The sequence below is a fragment of the Acanthaster planci genome, linkage group LG13 (assembly GCF_054643075.1).
Source record: "Acanthaster planci isolate LZ-2023a linkage group LG13, COTS_SCS, whole genome shotgun sequence".
Classification (NCBI taxonomy): domain Eukaryota; kingdom Metazoa; phylum Echinodermata; class Asteroidea; order Valvatida; family Acanthasteridae; genus Acanthaster; species Acanthaster planci.
Window position 1 is genome coordinate 9367528 of NC_141789.1, and position 16570 is coordinate 9384097.

Below are 16570 nucleotides of genomic sequence, written 5' to 3' on the forward strand. Positions count from 1 at the left end.
CTCCTCAGTGCTTGAAAATGGTGCGCGCATCACTCTCGGATGAAGAGTACATGATGTACATGTACAGGTACTGACAATAATTATGCCCTCGTTGACCCCCGCGTCGTACCCTTGCCGTTCGTGCATTCGGGGATGTGAGCTTACTCGTGTTAAAACGAAAAACACCCATTTTATCGTGGAAAAAATGAGACGGAGGATCCCTCTGTACAGCTGGCATCAATATTAATCACGAAGCTCAGTGTGCAGGTGTCACTGAATTAGTGAATGTACATGTATACGAGGCGCGTTATTATCATACGTTTCGTTCGCTCGTTGTTTGATTTGAAAAATGAAAACTTGAAGACACGTCTTGTTTTGAAAAAGAAAACCTAAAATTGACAAAAAGAGACGTTTCTCGTTTTTCCATTTAAAAAAGTAGCAGGAAAAGTGGAATAAATTCATTTCTCGTTTTGCATATTGAAAACGGTAGAACAAAAAGCAAGGTAATTTCTTTTGAATTTCTGTTTAATCCGAACTTCCCCTTACAGAACACGTCGTTCGAAGTAGGATGGTCTCCTGAAAGTATGACGTCAAGTCTAGGACATCCTTCTCATTCTTTGGTGCAGCATGGCACATATCTGTTATGTTTTAATCGGAAAGCATGATAATACAGTTAGGAAAAAGCTGGCCCAGGGGTCATTTTGCAGACTAACGAGTAACTGTTGTCTGTTGAAGAATACGGGTGATTCACAATAGTGCGACTCCAAGAGTTTGCAACTCGTTGGCCAATCACAGTGCGCAAAATCGCCGTATTCCTACACGCTCAATATCTGGGGAGAGTATCGCAGACGCTTCCCTAAGTAGACAGACGGTGCTTGGTACAATTTCAGAAATTTCTTTGTGGGTTGCTCCTTTTACTTTGGAAACGATGAGTTCATCGTAATCCTCTGTTTCAGCATGTTTAATTCATTCTAATTTAGCGGAATTCACGTTTTTATAACAAAGAATGAGACTGTTTTTATTCTTCGTAAGTCATACTGGCCCTTAGGTGACAGAAATGTCAAAATTGCTGCTCCCTGAGTACAATGCCCAGCACATTATATCTCACTTCATTTAAAACGGCTACCAAACATACTTGTATAATCTTGCTTGAAGAGTTAGCCTGTAAATTTGTTTGTGTTCTTAGTAATGGTTGGAGCTCTGTAAGCAATTTTTGGTGGAATTGTACGCTTTGAAGAAATTCTTTATTGTTATTATTTAACTCCTAAAGTTGCATTGTCATTTGAATCCACGGTTGCTCATTGACGAAATGAAGTAGCAGTATGTAGTTAAGGCGGCATTTCTGAATGATTCATAGGCCTTCATATAATATGAACTCTGTACACAGGATCAGTGAACCTCAGTGACATATGGACAGTTCAGCTGGCCAACTCAGATTATAATAAAACAAAAACTGGGACAACGGTGCTATGCCAAATGTGAACGACTCGAATTCAGTCCACAAAATTGGTGGGTTTGCAACAAGATTGAGTTTGTATAAAAAAACTTTCCTCTGACATTTCTGATAACGACCAGCAGGCCAGCCGTGTCAAGAAATTGAATTCCAAATTCTTGTCACAGACGACTGAAAGTGGTTTAACGGACCATGTTTATCATGACTTTGCACAAGATTGCGTTTTGGTGCCGAATCCGTTCAGCCCATATTGCACACAATAACTGTGTAAAGTTGGCTGAAGTGTCGATTTCATCCTACCCATGTAACGATGCACGGAAAGGCTGTGTACTTGCTCAGACCATGCTCAGACCACCTAAAAACCCACAAGATGCCTTGCAACAGGGCAATGCGTTTTCGTTGTGAGGGGGTGAAAACTAGTAGATTTCAGCAAATCACAGATGCCATGGCTTTGCTGAGTCATTTCAAGACGTCACCAAGGATGTAGTCCCATTGATGAGGAGTAGGGCAGAAGTTTCAAGATTTTGTTAACAAAAGTAAGTACATTCATTGGGGTTAGGCTAGGGGTCAGGCAGTCATCGTATAAGTCCTCAACTGTTTTTATCTACGAATGAATGATTTTGGTACTGTACGTACTGTTTTGTTTGTCATTTTAGAAATGCAGCACACTGTGCAAACCTACTATGGTGCACCTAAAGTCATTTTGACAAGGGCCATTTAACCACTTAGCGCTAAGTCATCTGTGACGGAAATTTGGATTTGGCTTGGTGTCATAAGTTTATAACAAAGAGGACACCAGTAGGCCTATGTAACAGATTATGATTATCATTTTCAAAAATAATGAATCACATCAAAGTATAAACATAACTATCTCGGTTTCCTTTATAATGCACCCTATATGTAAAACTTTGCCTCCACCTAATTTTCCTTGAGACTCCTCCCTACCCGATCAAATTTGAAGTTTTTTTTAGCGAGTTCCCCAAATTTTCGTTTTTTGTTTATTCAGACTTAGTTTAGGGTGCCCTTTTTCCGTGCTACACATAAATATGAAAATATGTTAGACATTTAACATACATATGCCGAACGTGGCACATTGGGCATTGTATATAAATGTTGCACATTATGCACATACAATGAAAATTATCAACACATATTGTGAACATCGTACATAAAAACAATGAATATCAAAACGTTTTGCGTGCCATAGTTTTGCCAACTGTGACCTTTTGACCAGAAGTGAAGCACTCAAAAACGCCTTAAAATCCGACCATGGTTGTATCACGTGGTTGCATCATGAACAGGTTATTGAGTACGTGGAATATTACGCGCAGGACTCATCGTCACAGGGCAGTTTTAGTGGACCATATTTTTTCGTGTTACCCGTAAGTTTGCAGGTTTTTTTATATTTCTTATTAAAAACTGAGCGATAAGATTGAATTGATACACGAGAAAGAATTATTCACACATTCTTTAGCGAGCAAAACTTTGTTAAAGCGTCTTCAAATGCAAAGTTACCGTTGTACTTCGTACTTGATAGTTGTGCGCAGAGATTTATTGCGCAGAGATTTATTGTCCATACTGCAGCTGCATTGAGCAATGACGTTCAGTCTCTGGAGTGTTTGGGAGTCTTCTGTCATCACCAATGACGGACCAGAACTTAATTTTGTTAATTTAATTAAAGTTGGTTGAGGCAAAATTATGTTTTGAAAAAGCTGGATGGTTTGCTAATTTGAAAAGTCTTTCCAAATTCCTTTTTCTTTCTCTTTATTTTTGTCAAATAATTTACCCTTTTGACATGGCATGACCCTTATTGTCCCCCCATCCACAAAGGCTGTGGCAATACATATCAATCTCTGAATCACAGGATGCAGCGTTAGATACATTTTTCTGTTTATTTCTGTCAGCAAGAAGACTCGCCAGCGTCCAACATGAATTTCACAGCCAGCGAAGACTACTGTGGGGATGCAGGGGTCATTCAGCACTCTTTCATCAAACATCACATCAACAAGTTGGGGTTGAGACGGGAGGACACCGTCCTCGATGTGGGATGTGGTACTGGCGAAGAGACTGCTTGGATTGCTAAGGGAGTCAAGTTCATAACAGGTAGTTTCTTTTCCATGTTTGATCTCAGCCGAAGGAGTACAGAGGGTACATCCCATGGCTTTTGAACCCACTGCTATCGCTCAAAATTAGAGAGCAAAAACGAAACTTTTGTCCCTTTGAAAACGACGATCAAACACGCGGAGCACCAAACTTCTGAAAGGGTCAAGCACAGACCTAAAATACCAATAAACTGATAGTGCTATTAAAATCAACGTCTGGGGTACCATCATTATGACAACATCCGGCTTAACGTGAAACTGTGATGGCGGGAGTAGTTCCACAATGTGCACAATTCTATGCAGCGATGTTGGGATGCGAAACAAAATGGGTGCAAGAGTGCAAAGCCCACTTCAGAGACGATTCACGAGACGAAACAGTCATGCTGAAAAAGCAACTCGGCATCAAGTCGGTTTGTAAGCTAAAACCAGGGGCAGTGCTTACGACGAAGGCACCATCCCCCAAAAAAGAAATTTTGGCCAGATTTCAGTTTCGCACTACGACCACACTTTTGAAGGGTTTGCCAAAAATCCCGGAGGCGAAAAAAAGTCGACAAAAATTTAGGTCACTCACTATCTCTTTCTTCTTTTCTTGTTTTGTTGTTAAACATTATTGTCCACGTGAAAACATAGAAGTTTGACTCCGGATAAAAGCACATTACCAAAATAGAACATAGTACAAAAGCACGTAAATATTATAACAAACCATCCATACACACTTTAAACACATCAAATACAATTGTCAAACTAAAGCTCACAAAATACTTGCCAAGAAATACAAAAACATGGACATAAATTATAAGCCGGATAGTAATTAAAACTTTACTCAGTTAAGTGAACAACAATAAACCACTTGGAATTTCTGTTAAAATGTGAATAACATTTGGAACAAACGACTGTCTAAACCGGCAACGCATAGTCTTGGGGGCATACAAGCGCACTCCCGATCGATTGTAACACAAAGAAAGGTGCATTGTATGTGTGTGTGTGTGTGGGGGGGGGTTACACACAATGCTGTGGCCTTTGGTTTCTCATACAAGGTGTCGATTGAGGGAAGGTTTGATTGGGTTATTTTCTGGGCAATTTTGCGCGGTGTTTTTTTTATAATAATCTGTGAGAGATTACCAAATGCGCGTAAGAGGAATTTCAACATAAGGACACTCTGTATCGCTGACTGATAAAATAGTGCTTGTATGCTATACTATCCAAATGAAACTCCCAAAGGTTTCTAAGGAAGTATAACCTCTGGCTTGTCTTGCTAGCTGCAACTTGTGAATTTCTATTCCAGTTCAGCTTCTCATCAATCACTGTTCCCAGATACTTGTATTCAGAAACCTGGTCAATACACTGGTCATGTATGACCAAGGGGATGCGGCTAGATCGAGAACGCCGAAAATAAAACATCATTGTCACACCAATCTACAAATCATCCAACTTGTTTGCAGTCATCATCTACAGCATCTTGCAAGAAACCACTAATAACAGTATCATCTGCAATTTAATTATTGCACAGTTAGAGCCCAGAACATTGCAGTCATTTGTGTTCAATGAGAACAAATGGGTGAAATAGCACAACCTCGAGGAGCTCCGAGACTATGAGACTTCATACTGTACTTGAAGTGACATTATTGCACTGCACCCATTGAGGCCTGTTAACTTTATTGCACTGCACCCATTGAGGCCTGTTAACTTTATTGCACTGCACCCATTGAGGCCTGTTAACTTTATTGCACTGCACCCATTGAGGCCTGTTAACTTTATTGCACTGCACCCATTGAGGTCTGTTAAGTTTATTGCACTGCACCTATTGAGGTCTGTTTACAAGGAAGTTATGTATAAGCTTAGGAGCAACATTTAACTCGAGTCATTTTTCTGTCAATAAATGAGGTATAATAGTGTTAAATGCGCTTGATAAGTCAACAAAAATGATCTAACATACGACTATGGAGTTTCCATATGGCACTAGACTGTGAAGAAATACGTTTTTTCTTAACAGTCATATAAACGTTTGTCTGTTTAATAAAAATGATTTGTAGAGGTTCCGTTTGTATAAAACTGGCCAAAAAGTGAACGCATATTATTTCCACGCAAATACGTGGCGAACTTAACGACACGGACGTTGGGGAGAAATATATATATATCGTAATGGGTTCGTCAACTTTGCAGCGAGAGATAGCATCATGCTCGCTGCACAGCTGCTGAGAAAAGTCGAGCCAAAATTTACGCAGGTTTATGGAGGACAAAAAGTGGCCGCTTTTCTGCCTTCCAAAGGCCGTGAACAGGGTCGTGGTCATGGTTACGTAGCCTAATGCTTTCCATACGTCTTCACTCCCCCAATACGCAAATGGTCGTAACCTACCGGTTCATGACCCCATTCACTTCACATTGAGTACGATGCCTGCCCATTACACTAGTCGTCACTAGTCACATTTTCATCATCGGACACTGGATCGTACTACCATTATGAATGCCTCAACTTACATAGTTGAAATATAAATAAGCATAGCGGAGTATTGGATAGCTATTCAGCATCGTTTCAGTTGGGCTATAAAGCCATTAAAATTGACAGGGCTTATCGCATATGTTAAACTGCAGCTAGCCACTGGACCCTACGAAATATAGGGACGGGGACCAGTCATTAAAGGGCTGTAAATTTATTTACCTGCAGCTCTACCAATCGACAAATACTTGCTAATTTTACCGTTTCCATAATCATTAAACACATTTACGCATACCTTTACCGTTCCAGTCGACAATGTCAGGTCAGCCAGTCGACGAATACATGCTAATTAAGCCGTTTCCATAATCATTAAACATATGTACGCATACCTTTACCGTTCCAGTCGACAATGTCAGGCCAGCCAGTCGACGAATACATGCTAATTAAGCCGTTTCCATAATCATTAAACATATGTACGCATACCTTTACCGTTCCAGTCGACAATGTCAGGTCAGCCAGTCGACAAATACATGCTAATTAAGCCGTTTCCATAATCATTAAACATATTTACGCATACCTTAACCGTTCCAGTCGACAATGTCAGGTTAGCCAGACCATGGCTTCACCATCAACGTTAATGGCTGCGCGGCTTATTCACACCTAAATGCGGCACCGGTTGAAAAATGCGACACTGACTGAAAAATGCGACGCTGGTTGAAAAATGCGAAGCCGGATGGCACATATGAAACAACGTAACATATGAAACACCATAATGTTTGCCTTCTAATCGGATTTTTCAACAGGCGTCGCATTTTTCAGCCGGCGTCGCATTTTTCAGCCGGCGTTGCATTTTCAACAGGCGTCGCATTTTTCGACTGGCGTCGTATTTTGCAACCGGCGTCGCATTTTTCGTTGAAAAATACCACGCCCAACCAAAAATGCAACGCCCAATCGAAAGTGCGGCGCCGGTTGAAAAATGCGACGCCGGCTGAAAAATGCGGTGCTATCGGATGACCACTCCAAAATGTGTTACTTTAACACCGCTTGTGTTATTTTGTATATCTACAACTTTTACAATGAAGTGGAAGGTGTTAAAAGTAACACCAGCCAAAAATAACGCCAAAAAATCTTAACACCAGTGAAAAGTGTTGAAATGGTCCTGTGACAACTCTGGATTTTTTGCAGTGCATGGGTAATATTAAAATGCTAAAAAGTGCATTTCCAACCCGCCTTTCCCCAAAAGATTCAAGTAGTTGATAGCATATTAAAGAAGAGTACAAATTTGAAAAAGGGAATTTATCTTAAACAATTTCATTGTTGACAAAATACAAGCAGTGTTTTTATGACCAGTCTTGTCATTTCAGTGGATTGAAAGGCTTGAAATTGAAATTTGATTGAAATCAAAAGCTTGAATTGCTATATTGAAAAGTGGCCTATATTTTAAATTTCCACTGGTTATTCGTTCCACTCAACAAACCACCAAATCGCCCTCCACCTAGCAATCAGTGTGAAACCAGGAGGTTCTGTAATAACCTCTTTCGCTTTTTTTGGGGGGGGGATTCCTTTTCAGCCATTGATAACTCGGAAGAAATGTTGGCCGTTGCCGCCGAATCCAACTCGGTCTGCAACGTAGCGTACTTCAAATGTGACGCACAGACGGTGGGCGACAACCCGGACTGGCGGGAAAAGTTCGACAAAGTCGTCTGCTTCTACGTTCTTCATTGGGTTCCGGATGAACTTGAGGCAATCCGGAGCATCTCGAAGTGTCTCAAGTCTGCTGGGGAGGCGCTGTTTATCATTGACGGCCAAGACGACAACTTCGTTTTACTTCAAGCGACTTCATTCCTGAAAGGCCACAAGAAGTGGGGTCCATATGTGAAGGTATTAAAATCGGAGACCATCTTCCATATCGGAGTAGGTTTTTTAACCAAAACATTAACAGATTAGTTTGCTCCTTGGATGTAGGTGGCCCTTCAGACAGAGATTTCAAAGGGGCAGACAGAGATTTCAAATTTTAATGGAAGTAAAAGAATTTCCGTTTCGCTATAAATCCCACGCTAAACCACACTTGTCTACTTGGACACGTCCATGGTCACTTTCCATCAGTTCACAGACAAAAAACCTTCATGGGTATCAAGTATAACTCGGATTTTAAAACGCAGTTGTACATGTAACTAAAATATAAGGTTGCAGTGCTGCACACTCTTGCCACGTGCCCTGTCAATGTCACGCTAATCCACTTTGTGTGTGGTGTACGTATAAACATCTACCAACATAAGGAAAAAAATCACAAAGAAAATGCTCGCTTCAAAAGGACATTTGTTTACAGAAGTTGTACTAAAGCCCAATTAACAGTTATAGCCATTACAGGTGATGAAGTACAATCTTCTAAACTCTGTACAGAGCCTCGGCGGTAGCATTGCTCTTTCAAGCTTTAGAGTTTCGGGGAAGAAACGCAGGCTGCGTGGCATCATTTTAACAAAAAATTAAGCATTTGAAACTCCGAAAAGTTTCGTACTAAATGCCATTTTTAGGTGGCAGTGTCACCTCTTGAAGCTAAACTGATATACTCTAATTTTGATGTAATTTGTTTATGGCCAGCTATTTTGTTGATGACTGAAGCAAGTAATAAGGAGAAAACTGACAAAATGAATCATGGTACTAAGCGAGGACATCGTTGTTTAAAACTACGGAAGGGCTGCGTAGCACCATGATCAGAATATTGACCAAAAAAATATCATATAAAATCAGTGCTCTTAAACTTGTAATTGCCGAGCTTTCGGTAACCGGACACCTTCAGGGCAAGCAGATTCAGTTCACACTGAATCACTGAATCTGAATGCCTTGAAGAAGGTACTCAGTTACCGAAAGCTCGGCAATTACAAGTTTATCAGAGCACTGATTTTTATACTATATTCTTGTCAATATATAGAACATCGACCCGGGCTCAACTTTGCCGATCCGTCTGAGGCTCAGGTTTTTGGGGCTGGCGATACTTCCGTTTGACATGTTCCCATATGTCTGCGTTGCAGTTTGTGTTTCGATTACATTGCTCTCTGCGTTTCGTACGTCGATATGGAAACTAGGCTTAGAAGGAACAAGACGGGTTGATAACAGGCATCCCCAACGGACTTCGGTTTTGACCTAAAACTTTTTGACAGACGACCGGCGTGGACAAATCTGTATGACATGTCCTGATATGTACACTTGACTAGAGAAAAACGAGCTTTTCATGTATTCCATAATCAATTTTCATAGTGATTCCCTATCGACGCTAGTCAAGGGCTTTTCCGAAATCAATAAAATGTGTATATACAGAGAGGAGAGTTGCACTTCAGTGACTGCTCCACGATAATATGTAAGATGGCGATTTGGTCTATTTTCCGGCACCCGTCTGTTGGTCCCGGAACTTGATGGCGATTGCCTCTTTCACCCTCTCTAAGGTGATTTTGTTCAGGATTTTACCTGGCATTGAAAGGAGCGTTATCCCTCAGTCTGAAGTGACTGCACACCCTCAGATCCCCTTTCCTCGGTATAGCTTAATGAAACCTTCCTTCCAATCATTTGGGACTTGTTCCTCATTCCACGTCTTGCTATCGTGAATTTAAAAAAAAAATAACATGTGTATAGAATGCCAGTTGTTGTCTTAATAATATTCTGCCTTGGTATCTTCGACTGGTATGTCATTTGGTCCTGCTGCCTTCGAAATTATCAGTAACTATATGGCTTGCTTTATCTCAGTTGTGCTCGGTGTACCGCAGTTAATTGGTACCAGAACCGCTGACTCCTCACATGGAAACGTTGGTCTCATCTGCTCAAATACTGCACACGTGCATAAGCTAAACCGACCAAATTTTGTGAAAACTTACATTTTACTGAAAACCTCGCATAGTTCTGAGATCAGCGCAAACGGATTTTGCTTTCAAACCTATTCACGGACACCACGATCACACAAAATGTAAATGCCATTTTGTCGGAAAATCAGTTTTCATACAAGAAAAACTGGACAATTTTGTGTGGAGGGACCGCATACAGGGCCAATTTCGCGTTGCACTTTTATCTTTCTCAATCCATCACTCATTTTCTCTTGGCCCAGCGGCCTTTGCGTAAACGGTTTAAGGACGTTGGGCACAGGCCCCCTATAAGCTTTCCACAATACTTGGCATGCTCTCCGGGCACGAATATTGACGTCAATATTTGCGGCCAGTGAGCGAGTCGTGAATTTTGGTCGCAAATATTGACGGAAATATTGCCAACTGGAGAGCAGGTCGAGTATTTTGATCGTGAATATTTACGGCAATATTGGCGATCATGTTCCTCTAGGGCCACCATACGTACGACCGGCTCGCGAGCAACACACATAGGCCAAACCTTTCATGAGACAAGTCGGGCGAAACGTTTCCGTGATGTGGTTCTATGTCTGGTGGCTCTTCCGGGGAATGCGAATGCATTCGGCTTCAGGCGCATTCAACATGATGTTGGGGGGGTATCAAAAGCTTGTCCCGACATCCTTGCTTTTATTTACTGGTGTTGTTTTCTTTAATAGGGTTTTGGCGCTAATTTTTGATAAACAAAAATACTGATTACTTTCTTTCCTACTCCCCTATGAAGTATCGATTAAAAGAACAAAAAGTCCCACAGGGGGCCAAGTTATCCCCCTCCCCTGCATACGCTAATGTTAAGTAGTTCACTGAACTGTCCCACATTGGGTTCTTATTATTGTAGGTTTCACGGAGGCACAAGAGATGGAGAGAGAAAAACGATAAAACGTAAATATTTAGGCGTATATTTTAGTAAACTTTGGTATGATGCACACTACCTGAATGCCAGAGCATCGGAAACAAGGCACGGATCCTACTAAAGTCAATTTTATCGGGGGAGGGGGTGGCGGCCGAGGGTCACCGACAACAATGTCACTTGGTTTGTCGCCCCAGACCATCACATGGCATCCCCCCGCTCGTTAAGACAGATCTACGCCACTGATGCTTTGTATCTTTGAACACGACCTATCTTACAGTCTGACGCATTCATTGTGTTATTTGCTATCTCCCGAATCTTTCAGGATTACCAATCACAACTGCGTCAGTGGACCCGATCCGCATCGGACACAGAGGAAGTCTTCAAAGCGTGTGGATGGGAGCGGGCGAACTGCGAAGTGCGGCAGCACGAGGTGTACCTATCTGAAACTCAGTTCAAACGTGAGAGTCGGCAATGATTATTTTCAAGTCCAGTCAAAACTGCAGTGCGTCACTGAACAAAACAACAGAGCAAATCGGTGGTTGAAGAGCTTTGCAAACCAAAAACGAACAGGAGTTTCGGATAAAACAGTATTTTAAGAATAAAAGATTGACCGCTATTTTCAACCATTTACAATTATGACCATTTCAACTGTCTGTTTTCATTTCAAACAGTTGGGAAATTCATTTGGTCCTTCAGTGTTTTTTTCCTCATGAACCTGCCGCGGGGTTTGAAACACACATTGGCGTAAATCCGGGGGGGGGTTATATATCCCCCACTGTTTGAAGGGGGATGGGCTATTGAATCATTCCCTACACCCTTTTTGTGATTCGCAAAAAAAGGGGGGGATTGTGAAGACTTGTTAGGATTTCCAAACCACTGAAATGTTTGCCATATCACTAAAAAGGGAAAACAATTTTAAAAAGCCCTAACTATACCATTCTGATGTAAGATTCTGTATGAATTTGATAAACATTACAGATTTACATCTTTATCACGAACATCATATAGTGTATATGGCATTGCTTCCCCCGCTTTCCAAATTTCCATGGCCAGGCAATTCACCACCTTTTCTCATCCCCCAATTTCCAGCACAGATTTACGCCACTGGAAACACAAATGCCTACGTTTTATGAATCACTCTACAGAATTTATATTCGTGGGGAAGAATTCCATGTACAGACGCCACCAGTTTTTCCCTACAGTCACCTACATTAACTATCTGAAAGCAGTAACATGAACAGGCTAAAAGTGAAATTTAGCAGGGAAAATATTGAGGTATTCACTTAGAAATCATCTAGAATTTCTCGGACCAATCTCGTAGGGTTTGTGCACGGGTGGCGTCTCTGTGTGGAACTCAATCCCAATTAGTTAACTACTCTAACAGGCTGATATTTCTAACTTAATTAATGCAATTGCTTGCTGTTGGCAGTATTCATGAAGACATGTTTGGGAGAAACACCACTGATTCCTGCGGTGGACCAGGTGGATTACCTACAGGATTTGTGGCAGTGGGGGATGGAATGCTCCAAAGACAAGTCTCGCGCCGAAAGTTACCGCTTCACCACTTTTTTTATGGTCGTCCACGCTCTTAAATAAGCTAAGCCAAGTTCGGTTTTCAAAACAAGGCAAGGTCATCTGAGAACAAAGCATCCGACTTCACGTCAGTCCAAACATGTCCACTGCGAGTGGCTGTTGAAGGGGGGGTGATTTCCCTGAGCACCATTTAAAATTGGAGTTCTAGCTAGGTTAAATGATAATAATAATGAATTATTTAAAAAACGCTTTCCATGTCAATGACATCTCAAGGCGCTGTAAAGTAAAATGCAAAAATTAAACTAACTTTAAATAATTAAAACAAAGTAACAGGAGTTATAAAACATAATTAAAGATTAAGCGATAAAAAAAATAAACATTGAATTAAAATATTCATAAAACGAAGAAATTAAAACTAACATGTACAACATAAGTAATAATCCTTAAATAAATATCTTTTATTGAAATCGACGTTTAGTAAAGCCTATTCTGTGGCTCACCTACTTTTTAAAAGTTGTTATCTGTAGTTAGAATATAACTTCAGTTGAAAAGATGAAAAATCTTCATAGCGCCAACAGTTAAATTTGAATTATAACGGCAACAGTTTTTTAAAATCGAATTTGAAATGCTCGCGTCATAATCGATTTTTTGCAAGGACTGAGTTTTTGACATCCGAATTGTAAATTAGATTTTTAAATAAGAACTGTAAATTACATTTAGCCTTATTAAATTTCTGTATCACATTTCGTTTTTCCTTATTCGATTTGGCTTTGAATTTCGATGAGTAAATTGGAACTCATCTTATAGAACTTTCTGATATTTCCATATTAATTTTTTTATTATAATGCATTTAAAGATAGTAGACAAATATTGACTGTTTTCGAGTGGTACAGTAAAACTAGCCTCTCGAGGTGATCCGTGCAGCATGCTATTCTCCCGAGGCTTCACATTCATCAGATTTAATTCAAGAATTCCAAACGGAACAGCAACGTTTGAATACATATGTTAACCAATGTTGTTTGCTATGAGCCGAAGTACATGCCTGTGCTTTCGTTGCTATGGGTATAGTTCTTTTTCAGAATGAGGCTGCCTGGTATAGTCTTTTTGAAGCGGTAGTATGAAAATTGTAAAATAAGCAAGCGACACATGACACACTTTCGGCCAATCAAGATACAGAATCTGTGGGTGAGGTTATACCGACCTCAGAGCAAAGGGAAAGCATAACCATCAGGATATGATACGTGATAAAGATATGTGATAAAACTATAAAGAAATTACAAGAAACTTGCATCAGTTGTGCTTACAGTGTAATTATACATGTACATGATATGCATGAAAAATAAACCAAAAACAAACTTTAGTTTCCATTCTTTCCAAAAGGACAATAAAAAGACAATAAGGTTTTCTACCCTGAATATTTAGTCAAAACAAACGTGAAAAAGTCTGGATCTACCAAAATGTTATGAAATTCCGTCAAACCGAAAAACATATAACCACATGTACATGAAAAGGTACCATGTCCAGATAATTACAGACTTGTGGTTTCCCAGTCTTCCAGGAATAACAGAACTGACACTGTGACAGGAGTTCTAGGGGCGTGTCATATTTACACTGCCAAACAATTCATAAACGTAGGCCGTGTGTGTGCAAAGCAGTAAGGAAAACAAAGCATACATATTGTTGTTCGCCCTTCGTTTTCGAAGATGGTCAAGTTCGCTGGTTAGCTTGAGGTTTTCTGTTGGTGGACCCAGAGATGACCGATAAGGCCAATCCAGACGAAGAGTCCTCTGCCACAGGTGGGGCACCTGTGGGTGGGGCACGTGTGGGTGGGTGGCGCGCTAGGAGTAGTGGTAGCTTGGGCCTTGCGGGCTTCGCGTTTCTTGATTGCTATCTCAGTGCGGCGCCCTGAGCAAAATTGACATGAACACTGGTTTGAGATTCGACCATTTTATTTTCCAGTTGATTCCAGCAGAAAAATTGATTAAAACAAACCCCTGCAAATACAGAGAGATACATGTGTATAATTGCACACCAATCATTAATAAAATAATTACACACTGACAATTTATACAATTATAATACATTATCACATAACGGAACCGTCTAGCTTACCCAACAAGCAACTCTCCAAGACTGAAAACCCAAATGTGCAGGCTACGCAATGGATTAGAAGCTATATGGATGGTCTGCCGAAACAATACAAAAGTTACAGTGATTTTGGAGTGAACCACAGTAAATCAGAAAAATCATGAAAATTGAAATGCACGTACTGTACACTGTATTGAAATTTTAGAGCCATGCGTACAGCGCGCAGTGTACGTGTACGTGTACAAGTACTGTACATGCAGTACACGCACAATGCACACTATGAACGCCCAGCAAAGGCCAAAGGTCACCGAAACGGACAGTGCACGTACAGTGGAGTGTGTACAGCATATACATGTACACTGTACACGTACATGTACATCACACGGAACAGGGCATTGCTGCATGCACCACATACGGCGGAGAATCGGACATGGTGAGCCCAAGACATTTACAAGAAAACTACGACCAGACAAGTCTGGGAGTAACACTCACTAGTCTCAAGAAATCCCAATTCCCTTCCTCCAATGCTGCCCCGGTTACCAGAATGATTTTAAGCCCAAGAACCATAAAACACAGGCACGAAACGCAGTTGTGTTCATTCACAGTTTCAACAAAGACCCAGAGAAAGTTCTGGAGAACTACATCTCGCGCCTTATTACAGTCCCCCAAATTAATGATCAGGATCTAATATTACTACCAGGTTAACTAATCAATTAAACTCACTCAAGTTACTCTACCTATAGGGACAAGCAAATGATTATCTTCGTAAGGGACTACATTGTATTTACCTGAACGCTCCCAACAGCAATAAGACCTGGGTGGTTATTTCCAGCCCATGATATTTACCAATTCCCCACAATAGATCTCGGAGGGTATGGCATCCGGGCCGGGAGCTTTCCCAGAAGCCAGCAGCTTGATGGCCTTGCGGACCTCGTCTAAAGTTGGAGAGAGGTCAAGGTCTTGGTTGATGGCCACCTGGGGAAGCTGGGCGATGGCCTCATCATTGATGGCAGATGGTCTGTTGAGCACACTGCTGAAGTGCTCCGCCCACCGCTCCAGGATTAGCTGTTTCTCATTGAGGAGGATGGACTCGTCTGCACTGAGAAGTGGACAGGAACCGCTGGAGGGAGGCCCATAGACAGCACGGAGTGCATCATAGAACCTCTTGGTGTCATGCCGGTCTGCGTAGGCCTGGATCTCATCAGCCTCGCTGCTCAGCCAGGAGTCCTGCATGGCACGAAGTTTGGTTTGAACTTTGCTGCGCATATTAGAGAAGACAGCCTTTTTCGCAGCACAAGACGCGTTGTTTTGATAGGCTCTAAGTATAGGTGACACTTCTCCTCGAGCATGTCTTGAATCTCAGTGTCGTTTTCGTCAAACCAGTCCTGGTGGTTTTTGATACCCGGACCCAGGATCTCGAAGAAGGAGGAGTGAAGGGTGTCTCTAAAGGACTTCCACTGTTCTTCAGCACTGACTTCTGAGTTGAATGCACTGGAGAGTTTGCTATCCAGAGCACTCAGGAGCTCTTGTGCTGTCTGGGTATTTTTTAACATACATGTATTGACACTGAGTCTCTTGACGACCAGCTGCCCATGGGGTCTCCGCTTGGACTGAATGAAGAGCGCCAGCTTGGAAATGATAAGGCGATGGTCCGTCCAGCAATCTGCACCACATATGGCCTTTAATAGTTACACGTCGCGCCTATCCTTTGCCCTGATGATAATGTAATCAATAAGGTTCCATTGGCGAGAGCATAGGTGCATCCACGTCGTCGGCGGTTGGAAGACGGAACATAGTGTTGGCAATGGCCAGGTCAAGTGCAGCACAGGTTTGAAGCAGGAGGAGGCCATTACTATTGCACTTCCCTGTACCATGCCTTCCTAAGACTCTGTCCCAAGCCTGATGGTTGGAGCCGACACGGGCATAAAAACCACCAAGGACTATGAGATTCTCGGTCAGCGGGACGCAGGGGATGAAGGCATCAAGTTCCTCGTAGAACTTGTCCTTTATCTCGTCAGGGTTAGACAAGGTAGGAGCATAGGCGCTGATCAGCGTGACGATCTTCCCCTTGCCAAGGGGAAGCTGCATGGACATTAACCGGTCATTGAGACACTTAGGAATACTAGCGAGCTTCCTCACGTGGTGGTTCCTGGTGGCAAAGCCCACGCCTGCCTCACGGCGGCTTTCGCTGGAGCGACCACGCCAGAAGAAGGTGTAGCCACCTCCAATCTGTCAGAT

At 41.7% G+C, this 16570-nt stretch overlaps 2 protein-coding genes across 4 annotated transcripts; one reads left to right on the forward strand and one right to left on the reverse strand.

Annotated features, from left to right (window-relative positions):
- The first annotated feature begins 1821 nt into the window (after window positions 1-1821).
- On the forward strand, window positions 1822-12826 carry LOC110987896 (4-vinylphenol methyltransferase 1-like). Of its 3 annotated transcripts, none has more exons than XM_087145228.1 (5): window positions 1822-1968; window positions 3337-3535; window positions 7542-7885; window positions 11034-11169; window positions 12141-12826. In XM_087145228.1, exons 2-5 carry the CDS (start codon window positions 3361-3363, stop codon window positions 12305-12307), a joined length of 822 nt encoding a protein of 273 aa, XP_087001354.1. In that variant the 5' UTR covers window positions 1822-1968; window positions 3337-3360; the 3' UTR covers window positions 12308-12826. The 3 variants fall into 3 exon arrangements, with proteins under 3 accessions (XP_087001354.1, XP_087001353.1, XP_022106743.2); XM_087145227.1 differs by lacking the exon at window positions 1822-1968 and adding an exon at window positions 2739-2814; XM_022251051.2 differs by lacking the exon at window positions 1822-1968 and adding an exon at window positions 2739-2814 and having other exon boundaries at window positions 7542-7852; window positions 12141-12824.
- A 3-nt stretch (window positions 12827-12829) lies between these two features.
- LOC110987893 (uncharacterized) lies at window positions 12830-16570 on the reverse strand. Its single transcript, XM_087145229.1, has 2 exons — window positions 14357-16570; window positions 12830-14149 (listed from the first exon to the last, which is right to left on the reverse strand). Exon 1 carries the CDS (start codon window positions 15596-15598, stop codon window positions 15155-15157), a length of 444 nt encoding a protein of 147 aa, XP_087001355.1. The 5' UTR covers window positions 15599-16570; the 3' UTR covers window positions 12830-14149; window positions 14357-15154.